The sequence below is a fragment of the Cupressus sempervirens genome, chromosome 4 (assembly GCF_028749045.1).
Source record: "Cupressus sempervirens isolate cs-2001-9-10 chromosome 4, ASM2874904v1, whole genome shotgun sequence".
Lineage (NCBI taxonomy): Eukaryota > Viridiplantae > Streptophyta > Pinopsida > Cupressales > Cupressaceae > Cupressus > Cupressus sempervirens.
In genome coordinates, this window is record NC_143121.1 from 806,264,355 (window position 1) to 806,285,914 (window position 21,560).

Sequence of the window (21,560 nt, forward strand, 5' to 3'; positions counted from 1 at the left end):
GTGTACAGGCCTTGGTTTTGCGAAGCCAAAAGTGCAGAGGATTTAAATCAAATCGATTAATCCTATCAAGTTGGCTACAACCGATTAGACATCCCAGCATTGAGTAGGCAAGGCTCAAAGGATTCTAATCAACGGTTTTGATAACTAACAAAACAAACACAATAAACACACTCGTTTAGTCAGAAAGGCACCTACTCAGCGGATAGGAAAACTAGGATATCTAGCAAAGATTGGAGGTCTAGTCAGCATTAAGAAAGGCATCGGGTGATCAAAGAATTTAGAGACCAATCACCTTTTGAATCAATGGAAAATCGAGAACTGGGTAACACAATCCAAAAGCATGACAGATGGAAAGTTTGTACCAAACATTACTTTGTGTTCAATTTTAGATAACATAATCCTATGAATCAGGCTTATGACGGTGAAAATGTGCGTTCATTTCCTCCCATAACATCTGACAATTCACCCCGACTAGTTTAAAACAAAAGCCATGGAAATTCACAATGATAAGAATGAGTAGTTGAAGAACGCATGTACATTCTGTTGGGGCATTCCGAGTGATAAAAATTGAATTTAAATGCACTGACATTGTCTTATTCAGTTGTAACCTCTTGGGAGTCACAATTAGGCTAAATTCAACACAGATTTATATATAGTTCGTGGTGCCTGTAGGTTGAATTAGTTTCTTGACTGTAAAGTAGCTATCGGATTCTGGTGCAAGCCAGAGGTGTCATCGTGGGATACACTATGGTGGTCAACAGAGATGTCTATGGATTGCGCTTGAAAACATGGAGATAGATACTACGGTGGTCAACGGAGATGTAGATGTCTATTAGAGACACGCAATCATCTATTGGAATACAAGTCAGTTACTGCGACATTCTCCACACTTGGATGTCACCTTCAGTTCACATTAGTGTACCATCACTTATAGGGCGACTCAGTTAGTTGTTGCAGTGGGTCTTGAGAATCATGGTCTTTTCCTTCTTACTGATTTTGGTGATTCTCGGGACTTAGCTATGGCTGCTTGGTGATCTTCTGTTAGCACACTTTGGTATCAACATTATGGGCACTTAAATGTGCATTATCTCTCTCAGTTTGCTTGGGAAGAGCTTGTCCTTGGTTTGCCAGAGATTCATACTCAGCAGCGTGGGGTTTGTGATGCATGCTACGTTAGGAAGCAACATCGCACACCTTTCACTAGTGGCAATTCATGGCGAGCTTCTCAGGTACTTAAGCTTGTTCATGCCGATATTTGCGGCCTTATAGCCACTCCTTCTGTTCTTGGGTCCAGGTATTTTCTGTTGTTCGTTGATGATTCCAGTCGAAAAATGTGGGTATATTTTCTTAAAAAGATATCAGATGCATTTCCTGTCTTTTAGAAGTTTAAACCTTTAGTTGAAAAAGAGTTTGGGAAATCTATATTACGCTTAGGTCAGACGATGGGGGGGAATTTTGTTCTAATAAATTCTCTAGCTTCTTGGATAGTCATGGCATCAAACGCTAGTTAACTACACCCCACACATCACAACAAAACAATGTTGTTGAATGTTGGAATAGAACAATCACTGAAATGGCTTGCTCCATGCTTGAACACGGACATGTTCCGAAGAAGTTCTGGGCAGAAGCAGTTAACATTGCAGTTTATCTTTTGAATTGGTCACCCACAATGGTGGTCAAGGTAAAACTCTGGAAGAGGCCTAGTCAGGTTGACGTCTAGAATTAGTCACTTGAAGGTTTTTGGATCTCTTGCTTTTGTTTGGATACCTGATGTGTCACGCACCAAGTTGGATGCCAAGAGTCAGAAACTCATGCTTGCTGGATGTAGTAGTCTTTACAAAGCTTGCTGCTTGATCGACATTGAGACATCTCGTCTCCTCTATAGTCGTGATGTAGTCTTTGATGAGCAACGAGGACCATTCATGCTTGTTTCTCTTGTTCTTGATGCAACAAACCACCCTATGAAGGCTCATTATTTGGGAGTTAGGCTTCTGTTAGGTTCACCTAATGGGAGGGCTCCAATAGCTCTTGCAACTGCAGTTATACCAGTGATCCCTGTTCAGACACCTCTAGCTTCTCTTGCAGGATCACCCAAATTTGTAGATGCTTCACTCGAGTTTGATCCAAATTCTTTAGATGAGGAACCTAATCATAGAGAATCTCTTGATACTAATGTTCGTCATTCCCATCTCCGGCCTAAGTGGTGGGCTAAGACACTTGCCGATCTTTATGATGATGAGCTAATTGATGGGAGAACTGCTCGGAAAAAGAGCAAACCTACCGAGTCTGTTAACTTTGCTCTCATGGCCAACATTTACAGTGTGTTTGAACCTCAAACATATTTCAAGGCTAAAGGAATTCCAGAGTGGGAACAAGCCATGACATCTGAACACAAGAGCCTGCTGAAGAATAACACAATGGTCCTTTATGATCTTCCACTAGGGAAGAAACCCATTGGTTGCAAATGGGTTTACAAAATGAAATACAAATCTGATGGTACTTTGGATAAGTACAAAGCTTGTTTAGTTGCAAAGTATTTTTCTTAGCGTTAGGGCATTGATTATGAGGAGACCTTTGCTCCTACTGCCAAAGTGAGCCCAATTAGATTAGTCCTAGCCATGGTAGCACAGTTTGGCTGGAAGTTCCATCAGATGGATGTCAAGAGTGCTTTCCTGAATGGTGATCTCCTTGAAGCGGTCTTTATGACGCAACGTCCTGGTTTCAAAGTTGTTAAAGAACATCAGGTTCTCAAATTAGTGAAAGTTCTCTGTGGCTTGAAGCAGGTTCCTCATTGATAAGTACCTCAGTGATCAAGGCTTCCAAAGGAGTTCTTCAGACTCAAATTTGTATATCAAGACTACTGATAATGACATCATCCTTTTCATTATTTATGCGGATGATTTGATCATTACTGGCAGTTCGATCAAACAAAATTGATGCCAATCTTTTGATATGACTGACCTCGGGCTCATGCATTATTGCCTAGGTGTTAAGGTTTGGCAACAGTCTTCTGGTATATTCATCTCTCAGTCCAAATATGCCAGGGCTTTGTTAGACAGATTTCGTATGCAGGATTGTAAGCCTGCATCTACACCCATTTAGAAAGGTCTCAAGTTATCAGCCAATTTTGATTCTCCTCCTGTTGGTGATACTACATACAGGCAACTAGTAGGCAACCTCATCTACCTCTTTGCTACTAGGCTTGATATTAGCTTCACAGTTAGCCACATCTTACGCTTCATGACAACTCTTAAGGTTGATCATTGGATGGCAGCAAAGCACGTGCTTCGTTATGTTAAGGGCACTACTAATTTTGGACTTTATTTACTCTCGAAGTTCTAATCCGAGACTCAGTGTGTTCACAGATTCAAATTGGGTAGGCTCTGTTGACGATAAAAAGTCAACTTCTAGATATATGTTCAGTTTGGGATCCAGTGCTGTCACATGGACCAGTAAGAAGCAGTAGGCAATTTCTCTCTCCTCTACAGAGATCGAATACAAAGGGATGGTCAAGGTAGGTTGTGAAGCTGTTTGGCTTTGCCGGATGCTTGGGGATATGCAGATGTCACCAACAGGACCGACCACTTTGTTGATAACAAAGGCATTACCAAATTAACACAGAATCCAAGTCTTCCATGAATGAACCAAGCATGTGGATGTTCATTGTCACTACATATGATAGCTGGTTGAAGACGGGACAATAGACTTGCAGTATGTTCCTACCACGGATCAAACTGCAGACATTTTCACCAAGCTTCTTGGTCCTGATAAGTTTGTTAAATTTAGAGAACAACTTGGTGTTGTGGATAGATTACCAATTAAGGGAGGGTATTACGATAATAGATAAGTTTCTATTATTAGTTAATGGTTATCTATTTGTAATCTATTGTAAATATTAGAATGTTTCTAATATTAGTTAGCCTGTAGTTATCTGTTAGCTTTCTTTAGCTTTCTTTTACCTAGAATAAAATGTTTCTATTCTTTATGATTGTTTCTTAAGGAAACATCGTTTCATTCTTTTGTATATATAGACCTCTCGATCTCTGTTAATAACAAGAAAATATTTTTCCAATTACTTAGTAATATCTACAATACCTCAATTGTAGATCAAATGCTTCCTTAGGTCCAAACCCTTGTACTTCAGCAAGGAATTAACATTCAAAAATCTGAAAACTCAAAAATTCTCACAAGACAACAAAAGCAAATAGATAGTCAGAACCTTTTTCCTTTACAATGGGGTTATATTTGTAATCCCCCAAAGGCATTTGCTTTCAAAACAAAATTCCACTTAAGAAGCTTCACCAACACAACATCACTTATAAAAATAATAATAAAGTGCCATTATAATAATATAAACTCCATTAATTAATTAATAAATATGAGCTCATACAATAAATGACCTCATCCGATGCAGGTGATGACCAATTGCTAGCGGCACCATTTGCACTGCCAAATATGGTAATTGCCTAAATTAGACTTACTAGAGATAGTAAGTCCACAAGTGAGATCCTCAAATCATCCTGTCAGCTCATGAGGGTCACTATAATGAACTGAATCAATCAACTGCAGAAGCTCGTAAAAAATGGGGACATTACATAGCACTTGGCATACAATGTTCTTATTTGAATCTAACATCAATGATGTATTTGCAATTTCATTGGAGGTTCTTTGTTCCTTTGTCGTTTCTTGCTCTACCTTTGCTTTGGTTTCTTAGAGTCGTTTTTCTCCATTCGAGGGTCTGAGTACACAACATTCTTTGTCTATGCTCTCATGAATGCCAAAAAATCCTCATCTTGTTCCTCCATGTTGAATGTATTAATGCCATTTTTCTTAGGACAATTGGTCCTTCGCGGTGGCTAGGGCCACACCATTTGTTGAATAATTGTAATTTTCTTTCTAAATTTGGTGGACTCTCACAAAGTGTCCCCATTCACTACATTATCAACATTATATTATACGACATCCTTTGGAGTCTTACTGTATATGATTTCAATAACCGCTCGATGATGCATTTGTTGGCTTTGGGGGAATGGATTCTTCTATGTGAAGAGTATTATGTACATCTTGTCTTTAAATTGTATGAGAACTCCTTTATCAAATGGCCCATCCACTGCAAAATGCCATGAAACATCTCTAGGACAATTACCTTTAGTGCATCCCTTAAAATTGCACTCAACACACCACAGTGAATAAGTTTCTTTCTTGGCCTTCAATTCCTTTATCATTGTCATCATATCTATTGTAGGGCTTGGACTATTTTTAATTCTTTGTTGCTGCTATTTTCAATGCTCTTGTCATCTCCATCTTCCTCTTTCTCAAGAGGATGTTTTATTTTCACTTTTGATATCCGTTGCTCAATTGTAAGCATCAACTTACAAGGATGGAGGTACCGATTTCATCTTGTGTAGGGAGGGGATCAATCTTTCCATGATCCACTGCTTCTTCAGCCCATTGGCTGGATAATCTAACTATACCAGCAATTCCTTGAGCTTATGACTATAAGTTCATATGTTCTCATGCTTCCCTTTTTTGTTGTAAATTTCTGCCATGATCTCATAGTTGTATCTCAATAGTTTAAATTCTGGTTCAAACTTCTTCAGTGCATGTCAAGAGGTTGTAGGTTCTCTGTCAAGATACATGAAGTAGTCAATGGCTATACCCCGTAGTGTTGCTGCAAATGTTCTCAACCAAGAATCTTTGACTACCTTTCCACTTGCTGTCCGAATGGTTTTGCACAACTTGCAATGCCTCATCTCTTTAGATCCATTGCCTATTTTTAATGTTTAGACTCATTGGGAGAAACCATATTTCTCGCTTTCTTTTGTCCTTGTCTAGTGGACTTGGTGGATTGTCTTGACCTTAACATTTTGATGACTACCTTGCACGCATGGCCACATACGAGTCCTCTACATGTTCACCTTTAACGTCCCTTGCATTCTAGATATCTTTAGATGCATTCCTACACTCTCTTCATTCGAGGGCCTTTGGCTTGGATCCTCCATTTCTTGACTCAACTTATGTTATTCTAAAGTGCTTTTATTGATTCATGTCCGAAGTTTCTTTCTTCTTCTTTGTCATTCAATGTTGTCTGTATGGATGATTGTGTTGCTTGGTTGGCAAGGTCTTGATATGTTTTGTCATGGAGTAGTAACATTTTGTACGATTTCTTCCCACTCTCCCTTTGGGAGTTCTTTGGTGAAGGTTTCCTTCTATTCCTGAATATAGCATTCACTGATGCTTCAATTTTTGCTTTATTATTGTATTGGAGCCTGACTCTGGAATCGTCTAATTGGCTTTTTCTTAAATGTGTCTTGTAATCTTCGTCTTTCTCTTTGTTGTTCAATCCTTAATGGACACTTCTTCTTGACTGCCTTCTGGCCTCTTCTCACCTTTATTAGGAACTAAGGGCACAAATCTCTCAAATTGATTTGATTTCTTTTAGGACAATGACACCAAATTTTCAATACTATATCTAATAAATTAAATGCATGAAGTAATAATAAAGAAGATGATGCATACTAAATACGAGTAAAATATATCTTTCTTTGCACATGAAATTATCATAGAAGAATTCTTGAATGATCAACCAAAGATCAAAGTTGATCCAACTAAAATCATGCTCCATTCCATGATGATATGCAGGATATTTAAAAGACCTAATAACTGCCAAGAGGAACACAATTGTCAACTAATTGACACTTATAGGTATGTGAGAATGATAGACAACTTATTAGGAACAATTAATACATAGGCAGGTAGCCAATATTATCAAACGCAACAGTAGACATTGTTTTTTGCCGACTACAATCTGACTTGGTGTTTTCACATCATGGAACTAGTGGCCCAAGCTTTGGAGGGCATTTATGAGGTTATAAATGTTGTGGTAGGACCATCTTAAATTGATGAACTTTTGCGAGTCAAGGATGGCTAGGGTAAAACATTTAAAATTTCGGTTGGGGGACCTTGGTGTGCCCCTCGATAGCTTATGTTAAAGGTAGGTCAGATTTCCACTTTAGTCAGTTTTTCACATTAGGATAGCCCTAATGTTCCGAGTGAATGTTGCCCAAAATCAATTAAAATGGAATGGACCCATAAATTTATACAAAATAGGAAACATAAGGAGGACTTTTGCTTCCATCTCTTAATTCTTAATATGTTTGGATATGGGTTAGACCCGGGGATGCATACCCATGGACCACTAGTTTCATGTTAAATTGAAGAGCCATTGTGCTTTGACATTTGTGTTTGTATCTTCATTCAGAAGGATGCTTAGTGTAATGTCCCTTTCCAAAAATTTTAATGAATTAACTCATTTGAAATAAATATTCCCTAAATATCATACAAAACTTGTATCTCGCAATAGTAACTAAAATAAACAAGACATAAACGGAACAGTTTAAACATCACACACTAAGCTTAATTCCTAGACCAGTAGTGTTAAATAGTCAAAGTTGACTTTTTTTTTCCCAAGCTTAATTCTTCCCTTAGTGTGTGATGTTTACAGGTGGCCCACATAAACATGCACAATTGAAAAATGCTGGTATCATTATGATTTCCTTAGCAATACGACTGTTTGGCATTTATTACAATGACAATGTATCACATTAACAAAGTTGCACACACTGACTTATTGAACTTTTATGCAATCCTTGAGGCTTCAATGCACTCCATGAGAGAGAATGCTCTTAGAGAATCAAAGGGTTGTTGCACAATTTTAATGTCCCTGTTTTTGGCAAGTCTGTGTAGTTGATGGAATTAGCTCATCGTAGCGACCTTAGTGAGCTGACAGGGTGATTTGGGTGTCTCATTTGTGGACTTACTATTTTTAGTAAGTCTATTTTTGGCAGTTGTTATTTTTGGTAGTGTAGCAAGTGGCTCTGGCAGTTGGTTGTCGCCTACAATAAATGAGGTTAATAATGCATGAGCTCTTATTTATTATTTAGTTATTAAGGTTGCATTATTATAATAATATTTATGTTATTATAATAATGACATTAAAGATATTTCTAAAAAGTGTGTTAGAAAGTTTCAAGTGTTGAGTTCTTTTGGGAAACTTCGACAATTTCTGAAGTGGAGTTCTTTAGGAAACTTTGGCCAACAAAGGATTATAAATAGGAGCTCATTTCATTGGGAAAAACACGTTAGGATAATTTATTTGCTTTTGTTGCCTTCGTGGCTTTTTTGGAAGTTCTGAATTTGCCCTTGCTGAAGTATAAGGGCCGAGTCTGAGATTCTAAGTAGTGCTTAGCAATTCAGTGCTGAGGTATTGTGAATTGTGTAATCTGGATTATATTTCCCTCCTACTGTACTTGCTGTGTCTAAGGAGATTGTGTTTGCTAGAGGTGTCCTTTGGAAATTTGAAAGGGAATTCATTGGGAGATTATAATCAAACTGCTGTAGTATTGTGGAGGTTTGAATTGTGCCACTATAGATTGCCGAATTATATCAGGAGGACAGCGTTTCTCATTTTGTGTGCAAGTTTGGTGAGTTCTGAGCCAATTCCATTCTCTTTGGACTGGACGACACTGTACATTGGGTCTGCAAATCATACATAGCCACGTGGGAACCTGTTCTGTAAATACAAGTATGCTACCATGGTCAGCGTTCATTCATTTAAGGCCTGCGATTTGCTACAGGGCTAAGCAATCAGTCTGATATGGTCAGCGTTCATTCCTTTACCATTTGCGATTTGTCCTAAGAGGTGGCTCCTGTGATATGTGTATTATCGTGGGAACAAGGGAACCATCCAATGTCATTTCTTGGTTGGCAAACAGCATGTTAGAGGAGCAGATTGAAATTCTGGTTTAGTTACTTTGTCAAGGTCCAACGTTGCCAGTCCAAAATCAGGTTCTAAGTCATTGCATTTCGTTTCCAGAAGTTTATTATATTAATCATTGTAATTAGTTTGATTGTCAATGTAAGTTGTTGTGATTCTAGAGTTAGTCTCAACATTGGAACTCATTGGAATTTGATGCTCTCATAGCTTTTACACGAGTAATGATTTCAGTTAGCATTTAGTTTCAGTATTTACATTTGAATGTATTCAATTTGCAAAACTCATATATGCCAAAACTCAAAAAGCAAGTACATTCCAAATGTCATAAATACAGTATTGACCAGCTATGTGCCAAATGTTTGAGAAAATGCCAAACATCTGATTTGTGAGGATGAATTGGTGAAAATTTAGTGAAAATTGGAATTGCTTAAGTTATAGGCAGGTGAGTGTTGTTACAACAATTGAACCACAACAATTTACTGATATCATTCTGATTTCTATATTGATGGGAATGTTTGGCATTTATTACAACAGCAATGCATCACATTAACAGAAATGTGCACACTGACACACTGTAATTTCCCACTAATCTTTGAGGCCCCAATGCACTCTAGGTGTGAGGATGCTCTCAAAGGACCAAAGGGTGTTTGTCCTCTGATTCCAAAAATCAGCTGGTTTTCATTCAGTGATCATAGTCTCCTATGCATTTCCATACAAAGAAGATTGCTGCGCACAAGTGTGCAGAAGACACAATAACATAACATGGATTTTCAAACAGGTAAGTTGTTTTCCTAGTTTACATGCTTCCCACACAAAAACCAACTAGTCGGCCCAAAATTTGAGTTCTACATGCCACAGTACAAAGTGGAACCAAGTACCAAATTTGAGTTTTACATGCTATTATACAAGTCGGCCTTATAGGTCTTACAGACTTCTTCTGTTAGAGGTTTGGAGGTTCTCCTCTTTTCCAACCTAGCATGTGTCAAGCCACGTACCTGATCCTTGACATATGATGGATTCTTGGCATGGATCAGGTGGTATCTCTGATCCTTAACATCCATCAGCTTTCTGGCACAAGTCGAGGGGCATGCTCGATCTTTGACCTATGGCAACTCTTCGGCATGCATCAGGTAGAATCTCCAACCCTCATCTCCAACAGCTCTCTTGTATATGTCAAGCAGTGTAATAATCCCTGCTTGGACAGGTCTAATCAACAATTTTAAACTTGGACTAGTGGAGTTTCATCGAATAGTTGGTGTGTAACCCAATGTTAAGTAATGATACCACTGAAATAATGAAGCTTTCCAGAATTACAGTACTAAACTTTATTCAACTTTAACATCAAACCATACAACCAATTTCTCAGACTTATCCTCTTCTGCTCATTGCATATGGATTTTCATTATTGAATAAATCATATGGCATACGAGTCTGGATGCAATATAGGTCATTCACATTAAATATTTAAACACAAAATGCAGTAACAGATCAAAAACAAAAAAAACCTGGTATGCCGCGGCTAATATGAGTTACTGGCTCGTGGGAAATGCTGCTGTAGAAACTCACGCACATGTGAGATCGAAGTAGTCATGTTGAACCCAAGCATGTGGACTGTCATGTCTCAACTGGAAGACTGACTACTACTGATGAACATGTTATTTCAGTGTTGCTGAGATCAATACTCCTGCCGCAGCTTTCAGATGTTCTCTGTGTCTCTAGGTAAGTCACCCGCACACCTCTTTCCAAACACAAGCCACCCCATACTGGACTACAGTGCTGGCTCCTCTTCTTCCTGTTACTTGAAAGACCACTGGAGATATATGACTCGCAGAACCTCTGTATTACGGCTATGGTGTTCTTCTCCACTTCGGCAGTCTAGTTACTACAACCTGCACTTGCTCTTCTGTTTTTACGTGTCTGATGGTGAATACAGACTTCTCGGCAGGCTAGTAGAATTCGGATTTGACTATCCAGAATTATCTCCCTTTTGCAAGGTCGATTGCAAGAGCAGTTGGGGCTACATCCCACTACTCTAATGCCCTAGGGGTTTCGTCCTTTGGCAATCCAGTCGCAAGCAACCATTCAGGATTTTATATTATCATATATTCGTTGTTCTTTCCCAAGACGGTTGCTCTTATTTATAACCTCGAAGTGAGGGAAAAGTGTTGGAATAAGAGATATGGGATAAAACACCAATTTCGTCTTCTAGTCACTTAAGTCACTTTATAAAGTGAATGCCTTATTAAAACATAAAGTAACTTTGTTAAAGTACTTTAATACATTAAATGACAAACTTAAGACAAATCTTCCCTTGTGACTGGCAAGCATCCTTACTGGTAATGACGTTAATCTATCCGGATGTGGAGATAGATTAACCAAGCGCCAAAAGAACTAGTGCGAAAGAGGGGACATGACAAGCAGCAAGCCTGACCTTTGACCTCCAACAGTTCTCTGGCACGCGTTGGGTAGAATCTTTAATCCTGGATCTCTGAAAACTCTCTAGCATGTGTCAAGCAGCAACCTTGATCCCTAAACATCAACATTAGCCTGGGCGATTGATCTTTTGTCTAGTTCTGAAAAGAAGGAGCAGCAAGCCTGACCTTTGACCTCCAACAGTTCTCTGGCACGCGTTGGGTAGAATCTTTAATCCTCGATCTCTGAAAACTCTCTAGCATGTGTCAAGCAGCAACCTTGATCCCTAAACATCGACATTAGCCTGGGCAATTGATCTTTTGTCTAGTTCTGAAAAGAAGGTCACGCAACTCAATGCTAATCAATATAAGATAATTCTAAATTAAGGATGAGTTATTTCATTTAGTTTTGTGCTTTACTTATTATTAAGATCATCTTTCTATGATTCCAAGTACTTGGTGTGAGCTGTCTTGAAGATATGCATCTCTATTTTCACAATATCTTGCTTGTACATTTATATTTGTTTCGTCTTTCATCTCATCTCAAGATTTATAATATTCTATGTAGGTTATATTTTGGTTTTCCATTATTCTACCTCTTTTTTTCAAATTATAAAGTTGCTATATTTGTGCTTGGCTATCATATATATTTAAATATATATCTTATTCAGAAAGCAGTTAAACATTTTGAAGCATAAGCTCAAAGCTTTTATTCTTTAGTCATTGAGAGTTCTGTAATGGAATATGAATGTAAAGTTACATGAGAAATGATTCTCATATTACAATATAATGTCATTTCTATTATGGGAAATAATTTTGTGTTCATTTATGCAGGATTCAGATGGACCTTTGTTGCCTTTTGTGCTTGATGCTTTGCATGAAGTAAGTACTCTCAGTAACACGACTAAATTCCTTGCTTATACTTTGTCAGGGATGTCATAACCTAAGTCATGCCATGTTTATAGTTTGTCCAAAATGTTGCTTAAGTAAATCAAATGTATTATAGATGGGGCAGAAACTATCTGTTATGAGTGAGAATAAATCAATTAATATTGATGAAATTAGATAATTGAGTGCAGTGATTTATTTGAAAAAGGTAATTTTGGTCTATCAATGGCCCATTTTCTGGTTGTCTTTCACCAATCCTGATTGGAAGAAAACCTAGCAAATGAAGATATAATCAGAAGCTAAGCTTTTGCCCATGCAAAAATGAGATTCTGTGTCATCTGTCTCGTAATGCGAGATGTTAACTCCTAATGTAAGCTCATTTTAATACGATATAGCTAAATGTAGGTGAAAAATTCTTGTTGAAGCAAGAGGATGTAAATTGGCTCCCCTCGGTTATAAGATTTTTGCATATTCATTATTTGCCAGCTGTTAGAGTGGATCTACATGAGGTAATAATTTTAAAGAAAATTTTGAATTTTATTTGCTAAAAGCACTTTTATGTATCATATAAGCTAGAAAGTCAGTGGTTGGGTGTATGAGGTCTTACATAATCTGCCAGAAAATTGGTCATAAGTTGAGCATTGCTGAAATTGATAGAAAATAAGTTGAAGTCAATGCTCATGAATTTCTTTTATGCTCATGGTGGTCAAATACCAGGGGTAATAGAAAGAAAGAAAAAAATGTAAGCATTATTATGAATGAATACATGCCATTCTTATGTGATAACTGTAACATCATTGAGGGCTGTTTGTGACTAATAAGATTTTTACCTAAGCATACAAATACAAAATTAGTGAGTAATTTGGTCAATAAATTAAAATAAAATTTACATAAAGAAGTTACACTGCAATGAATTAGTTTTAAACATGCCATGTAGAAGGAAGTTGGAAACTAGTTATATATGTCCTGATTTATTTGTTGACCAAGGCGACCATCAGTAATAGCTAAAATATTGTCAATATTATTTATAAAAGTGATCAATGAAGAGTTTTTATGGGCATGCAAAATATAGTACCTCACGTTCTGTTATTAGAGTGCTATGTTATGAATCTAACGTAAATTAACAGTTCTTTGTAAGTCAAAAATCTGGGATGTTAGTCTAGGATTGCTGACTTGATTTATACAATTGTATTGAGAGAGTTCTGAATATTGAGCCTGTGCTTATGATTGATGGTAAGATGGTCTCTCAATTCATTGAGCAAGTTAAACTTGGTGCTCAACTGGTAGGTTTAGGCTTGACTTTTATTTTTCAGACAAGGATACGTGATTACTCAACTGCAATGGGAAATATGCATAGTTGGAATTTGTATCTCTAGAAAAGGTTGCCATTCGAAATTTCTGTAGAGGCATAAACATCATTAACATTCCAGGATCAGTTTGCTTCATTTAGATACCACAATCGTACACTCACTTTCTTCCCTTGGAAGGATGTGGTCAATGGAGCTGTCCTAAAGGATGCACATCAACAATGTTTTCAATTCACTTGGACCTCTCTACCCAATCTTTGAGCTCCATGATGGCTTTTAAGGTTGAGCATTTGTAATAAATTAGGAATGACATCATCATTCAGCATCACTATTGACAACATCATTGTTCAAATGATACGAGACCTCCTTTTCTAGACAAGTATATGTTCCTTGCGTTTTAGTTGAAATAAGCCATCTATTTCATTTGGTGATAAGATTGATTGTGTTTGTTCACTCCAAAAACTGGAGAAATAGGAGTGGTTATTTTTAGGTGGCATGTTCCATGAAATTTGAGGGAGCTGTAATTGTTTACACAAATACTTATTGAGCTTCTCTTTTCACCTTCTTCAACTATCACAGTCAGAGGGACTTGTAATAAGCTTCTTCTATGAGAAGCTCACATTCAGCAATATAATTTTATAGGGGACCATGAAATTTGATCCATGTGTCCTTTAGTGTGACGTGAGAGAGACCCACATTTGATATGGTTTCTTTATAGAGGGTTGCCTTGTAATGTATTTGTAAGTTTCAATTTTGTTGATAATTGGGTTTCAATTTGCGACTTTATGATATTAACAACTTTTTATTTATTGGCTATCTCCATTAAAATTTAAAACACTCCATGGGCAAGCCCGTTGACCTTCATTGAAAGGTGGTTGTCAAACAATCGTCCTAGAGCATAGAAATGAAAGAGTACAAATAGGTTATTAGAATAATATCTTGATTAGTTAGTCAATATTGTAACTTAATATAAACATTATTCAGTTTCTATTTTAGTATTGTTTCTTTATAGAAACATCGCTTTTGTGATTCTTTAAATGATTGTTTGATTGTTTCATTTAATAATCAAATATCTTAACAAATATTGTATCACAGAATAAAACTGTAATGCCCCCATTTTTTTCAGGCTCTTGGGATTAGCCTATCATGTGACCCGTGTAGGCTAATGAGGATGGACAGAGGGTCTCTTTCAGTGGGCATCTACTTCAAGATTTAGTATCCTATGGTTTGGCTTTCGTTTGGCATCATTCGGACTTCATTTGCTATAGTTTTGCCATGTTTGCTATTTATACTAAGTCTGATATTGATTGAGAAGGACCCTTTCTATTTTTGGAAAGTGCATTTGGTCACATGGGAAAATAATAGGTGTGACTCCTATTTCAGACGACATATTAAAAGGATAAGTATTTTGGGAGTTATTATTATTTTGGTGGCCAAATTATTATTAAATCATTAAATGGCTTATTATAAAGTTATAATTTAACTTTATAATTTCACTTAAGTTGAGGGTTGAATCATCATGGGAAGGGGCCATTTATTTAATTAATTAGTGGAAGCCTAAGCCAAAGTATTAATTTAAAGTATTGGAGTAAATGAATTATTAAAAAGAAAAGTATATCTTTTTATCCCACATTGGTAAGAATTGTGTTTGAGCTCTCACAAGAAAGAATAAAAAGGGACTTGAGAGCTCATTCTAAGATATCCATTGTTCATTTGATGAAAATTTATTTTCTTGGCTGTGAGAAATGGCTAGGGTTTCAGGACTGATTCCTCTCTTCGCAATTTGAATCATCACTGATTGATGATGAATTTTGCAAACGGAATTCTCAGAATACTATTCTGATTCTGTGGCTGCAAATTTGGTGCTGTTGTATACCAAATTTGAAGAGAACTATTAAATTGCTGCTATTACAGAGGCTGCAATATAATTTTGGAAATTGGTGAGGACTCAAGGTGCTGCGTTTTTTTCAATTTTGGAGAAGATTCAGTAATTTTGGGCTGCATATCAGATTTGAAAGAGCTGCGTCACTTTTTAATGGCTGCGTGACTAGCATTAGAGGTTGCGTTTTTTTTCTTCCTGGCAGCCCACGCACATGTGGGAGGGTTGTGTGAACTCTTAACAGTTAGCGCGCATTCATGGAGGTCTGAGTCTCATTCCAGCTGGGTTCTTAATTCAAAAGAAAAAGTTACTCATTTAATATATTTAATTGTTGTGTTATATGACAATTGAAATTAGAATAAATTTGATAATTGTGATCATTTCCAGCAAAGTGTTGAATTTTAAAATAAATTGTTATCTTTATTATTCAATTCTGGACAAAATTCAACAAGTTAATTTTTATTAAAAGTGAAACACAAGATTTTTAGCAAGCGAATTCAGAAATTAATAATTACTTCAGAAGAGAGCCAGGCAAGGTCATTACAAAAACGAAAAAAAAGTTCCCCACAAAATTTTTTGAATGAAAGTTTTCAAGCTTTTTGAAAATTGAGTTTCTAACCTTACAAGGGTCTAGTAGTTTTTCCCATGCTTGGGATTTTCAAATTTTTTTAGTAGGGTTAGATTGTGTGCTTTTCGAAGATATTTTCAGCCTAACAACTTTGGCTTTGTTTGCATGCTGAATTTGCTCGTGTTTTTCCTAGTCGTTCGTGTGATTTTATTTGTGAATTTGAAATGAGACGATTTTTGTTGTTTGTTTGGCTCTCTATGCCTGATGAGATTTATTTGGTCTCTACAAGATGCGTTTGAGAAAAATTTGGTGTTTGTGTTTTTTTTGAGCCATCTCAAGCTACAAAAATCCTTTGTAAATTGTGACCAATGTTTTGTTTGTGACGATTGATGTTTTGCAGATAATGACTTCTTTTCTTGCAAACATTTTTTGAACTCAAGATTTGTCTCAAGATGTGTCTGTGGTTTTAGCTTGTGATTTTTTTTTCAATCTAGGGTTATGACTTTCAATTGGCTAGGTTTTCCAAAAAAATATTTTAGTTGGAATAAATTTTAACCTTTAGATTATTTGTGTGTTTTATACAAAGTTGTTTTGGGCCTCTCAATTTTTTTTGGTTTGTTGAAATCTTGTACCTTGAGATTTGTGCCACTCACACTTCATACATCTTGAAAATAGTGTCTGCACTTGCCACTATTTTTGCATTGCAACGTGTGCCTTAGATTTTGTAATCAATTTTTTGCCTTTTTAGCATTTCTTGTGGTCTATGCCTTAGAAAGTGTGCAAAATGTGCTCTTTGACTAACCTAATGTTGGAAGGTAGTTAGCAATTCAACGACAACTCATGGAAGCATCAGATGTTTAGTATCTTTGAATATTGTTGCATCGATGAGCTTGTTTTGGTATAGCTACACAAGATCATGATAAGTTTGACGAGCGCAATTGAGAAGTGGTCATGCTTACCAAACGTTTAGTTATTGATGATCAACTGCCACAAGTGCCATTTGACAAGCGTTTGATGAAGATTAAGGAAATTTGAGATCAGCTAGAACAAGAATTTGCAGCCAAATCATTTTACAAGGATAAAGGGAAATCTTAATCATCTCAACATCAAGGCCATAGTCAATCTTAGGATAGCCCAAAGAAGAAGAAAACTATTAAGTGTTACTCTACCACAAATTTGGTCACTTGATAAAGGATTGTTGGAACCTGATTGCTTCTGAACAATGAAAGCATGGAAGGTCTCAATTGAAAGCCAATGTCGCGGAACACGTAGAGCAAAAAGAATATGTATGTTATGCTTTCATGGCTAAACATCTTGCAAGAACAAGAATTTGCAGCCAAATCATTTTACAAGGATAAAGGGAAATCTTAATCATCTCAACATCAAGGCCATAGTCAATCTTAGGATAGCCCAAAGAAGAAGAAAACTATTAAGTGTTACTCTACCACAAATTTGGTCACTTGATAAAGGATTGTTGGAACTCGATTGCTTCTGAACAATGAAAGCATGGAAGGTCTCAATTGAAAGCCAATGTCGCGGAACACTTAGAGCAAAAAGAATATCTATGTTATGCTTTCATGGCTAAACATCTTGCAAATCATGTGAAATCTTTTGCTTAGTACATAGATTTTGGTGCTTCTCAAAAATTTACTTAGTTGTGTGATTGGTTCAAAAACTTCTCACCTTTCACTAATTCAGTAATTGTTGGAGTAGAGTATACTGTTGTTGGCAAGGGCAACATATAGATATAGTCTAGTGGAAGGAAATCTCATTTTCCTCAATGTATACTACATTCTTGGTATGAAACAAAACCTTCACTCCATGAGCCATATTATGCAGCATTCTCCTCAACTTGACGTGCTATTTAGTTGTCACAAGTGTTTCATTGTTGATCATGGGACTCAAACTACTATGGCTATTAGCATAAAGGATCATGTTTTGTTCAAACTTAATGTATACGGGTGGTTCTCTTGAAGATGCCTTTGCAACTAAATCATCTTCCATCAATAGTCTCTGGGATCAACAATATGACTACCTGAACATTCACTATCTTGGTTAGCTTGTTTAGGAGGATTTAGTTCTTGGCTTACCTGCTTTCTCCAACTTGTGTGATACATACCTTACACTTCTTAGCAAAACAACATTGTTGAACATCAAAACCACACTAAAAATAAAATGACTAGGTCAATTTTGGATCATAAGAATATTCCTAAGAAATTTTGGGTAGAAGCCGTGTTCGCTACAGTCTATCTCCTTAATTGGTCTCCTACACAGACTGTTAAAGGGAAGACTCCTAAGGAAGCCTGGATTGTTCGCAAACCTATAATTTGTCATCTGAAAGTCTTTGGTTCTTTAACTTATGTTTGGATTCTAGGTGTGAAGCTGTCTAAGCTAGATTCCAAAATTCATAAACTTATGTTTATGGGGTACTGACAAGTACAAGGCTTAATGATTGATTCATTGTTGACACAAATCGTCTTATCTTCAATTATGATGTTATCTTTGATGAAGAACAAGAGCCTTTTCTTCTTTCCTTGTCTGTGCAGAATTCTGAGCATCAACCTTTAAAGGGTACCAATTTGCGTGTTTGTCTTTTGTTTGGCTCACTTGATGGGAGGGATGAGGTAGAGTCTAAGTTTGATGATTCAGTACCTGAATTTTGTCCAGATGATGCTCCTCATGTTGAACGTGATCTAGATCGCGTTCCTGGTTGTTCCTCCCGATTTTGATGTTGGCTCTTCTACTCTTTGGCTTGAGTGGTGAGCTAAAACCATCAATGATCTTCGTCCAAATATGCTCATCGAGGGTAGATCTTCTAGAAAAAGAGGCATTAGCGAAATACGATCAACTTTGCTCCCATGGCCAATATTCATAGTTTTCTTGATTGTTAAACATATTCTGATGATAAAGGGATTTCTAAGAGGGAAAAGGCTATGGAAGTTGAAATCTATAGTATTCTGAAGAGTGACACTTGGGTTCTTTCTGATCTTCCTCTAGGGTAGATTTTGATCAGCTACAAATGGGTTTATAAAGTTAAGTACAAAGCTGACAAAACCCTTGACAAGTACAAAGATCGTCTCATTGCTAGGGGTTTCTCAAAAATGGAAGGCATTGAATACGAGGAAACTTTTGCTCCTGCAACCAAAATGAATATTGTATGGCTTGTCCTTGCCTTAGCAGCTCAGTATGGTTGGGAAGTCCATTAGATGGATGCTAACAGTGCATTGCTCAAGAATGAGTTGCTTGAAGGTGTCTATGTAACGTTGCCTAGAGGGTATAAGGTTGCTCGAAAAGAACATCAAGTGTGTAGATTGGTGAAAGCACTCTATGGTTGAAACAAGGTCCTCGGGCTTGATACATCAAAATCAATAAGTATGGTACAGATAATGGCTTTCAGTGGAGTCCATCTAGTTCTATTCTCTATGTCGAAAACACAAGTGGTGATATTCTTGTTGTTGTCTTTGTTGAGACGTGATTATAATTGGTAGTTTGACACCTTTGAAATTTCATGTCAATCCTTTGACATGATAGTCTCAGGACTTTTTCACTATTGTTAAAGTCTTAATTTTGGGCAAACTGAAGGTAGTATCTTCTTATCTCAATCTAAGTAAGCTTGCGATCTACTGGACAAGTGTTAGATGCAAGACTAGAAATTTGCATCCACACCCATAGGGAAAGGGTTGAAGTTGACAACGAAATGAGATTCACCTATGGTGAACGAATCAACATTTAGGCAATTGGTGGGAAGTCTCAACTACCTTATTACTACGAGGCCTAATCTTAGTTTTGTAGTAGGCTACATTTCACGCTTTATGAGAACTCCCTAGGTTGATCATTAGGTAGCAATGAAGTGTATGCTGCATTATGTAAAGGGCTCTTGTGACTTTGGTCTTTAGTACAACAAAAGTCACGATCCTAGACTTATTGGTTTGACAGACTGAAATTAGGCAGGTTGTGTTGATGACAAAAAATCAACAATTAGATATTTTTTGAGTTTGGGATCTGATGCAATCTATAGTTGAAAATCTAAGTCTTAGTAATATCTTGGCTGACTTGGAAAAATTTTAGATCTCCAAATCGCCAAAAACTTCTCAAATAAATCAACACTTATATAAAACATTTGAAAATATATAATTTCTTATAATAATCTGAAAAACACACATTTACACTAAAATTTGTTGGATGTATACTGATTTGAGATATCCACCATACGTTAATCAAAGTTTTGATATAAATGCAATTTGTCAATTACAACTTAGCATATTAACATAGAAGTATTTACCAAAAACCATGTACATCTAAATAAACATGAGTTCAGTGCATATCAAACTCCATTAAACTACAACTTTTGAATACATATTAAGTTTCAGTGTTGATCCAAACTAGAAGTAGAAGTCATAAATTGCATCTACGAGTAAAGCTCAAAAGAGATAGTTGCTGCTCGGTAGGTGTTGCTGAAGTAGTTGGAACATCCTCAATAGGTCTTTCAATGTGCCTGACTACGCTCACGTTTCTCATTGTTTACTGCATGGGTAAATAGATTAATGCACACAGACAATAGACAAGAGCAGCAACAGTAGTACTCCTTTTATTATTCGCATATGCTAAGAGATTACATAATACTTCCAATGATTTACAATGATCTTAGATGGGGTATAAATACTTCTCGCTGAACCTTCCCGAAGGGGTCTGTCGGCTACATGACAATGCTAATCTACCCCTCAGCTACACAATCTTTACCGATGACATCAACTTGTGGGCTACACAATATTTACCGACGACATCAACCCGTCGGCTACACAATATTTACCGACAAAAAGTCGCCTCCGGATGACAATGACAAAATATCCGATAAACAAAATACATTAACTGACTAACTACAACAAGATAGATCAGTTTCTGTCACATCACTTTCACATTCATCCCGTGCCTACACCAAACTAGTCTCCAACCTGCATTGCATTTGTAGCCTTTGCTAACACAATATTCTCTCCTTAATCAAGCTGAGCTTAATAGCCACCTGTGCTGCTTTCTCTGCTTCCAACTCCTGGGTACCCTAAGCCAATTGTCGTTGTATTGCCTTCAACTTGATGATTAGCTCCTCTCGAGCTCTCTATGCATCCACCAAGACAGCTTCACGTCGAACACCTACTGCAAGTGCCTCAAAGCGTAACATCCCCCTCGAAAGGCTTTCTCTAGTGCTCTCTCCACCTCTGGCACACTATGCCTGCAGCAGCTCCGGGTCTTATCAACTGGTCACACTTCCCATGACTGATAACCGCACCGACTGGGGGTCTACGGGGCATCGCCCCCAGCAGGGCCGCTGCCAAGACCAAATTAGCACTCCCAAAGCCACACAAAACTCCATGGAACACACCATTTTAGTGATTTTCTTCCGATCCCACACTCTGTTTGCCAACCACTTGCGTTTTCTACCAGTTCATGCCTTTCCCTTGCCTTCGGCATCATACATTATTCATTCTGAACATTTTTGATTTGTCAATTTTTTTTTGGCTCCTTCCTCTGCTCGTTCGTTGTTGTGCCTCTTTCATTTGTTCTGTTTCTCTATCTACAGAGAATATGCGTGAATATATATTTTTCTATTGCTTATTTCTTTCTTGTACTCAAATTTAGTCTCAGTTGCCCAATAATCCTCACTCATCTCTGGAGACATAACTTCCACCAAAATTCGCCAAATGCCGTGACTTCCCAATTCGATATTTGGTAACAT

The 21,560-nt window shown here is 37.1% G+C and overlaps 1 protein-coding gene across 2 annotated transcripts in view; it reads left to right on the plus strand.

Annotated features, from left to right (window-relative positions):
- The window catches only part of LOC149563845 (Insulinase (Peptidase family M16) family protein), a 170,570-nt gene that overhangs the window by 35,939 nt on the left and 113,071 nt on the right, over nt 1–21,560 (plus strand). For both annotated transcript variants that reach the window (XR_016364117.1, XM_089826971.1), the window contains exon 5: nt 12,022–12,069. Coding sequence is in view for 1 of the 2 variants with exons in the window: in XM_089826971.1 (XP_089683097.1) it covers nt 12,022–12,069 (48 nt within the window). In the remaining variant the exon portion in view is untranslated. The remainder of the gene's footprint in view (nt 1–12,021; nt 12,070–21,560) is intronic.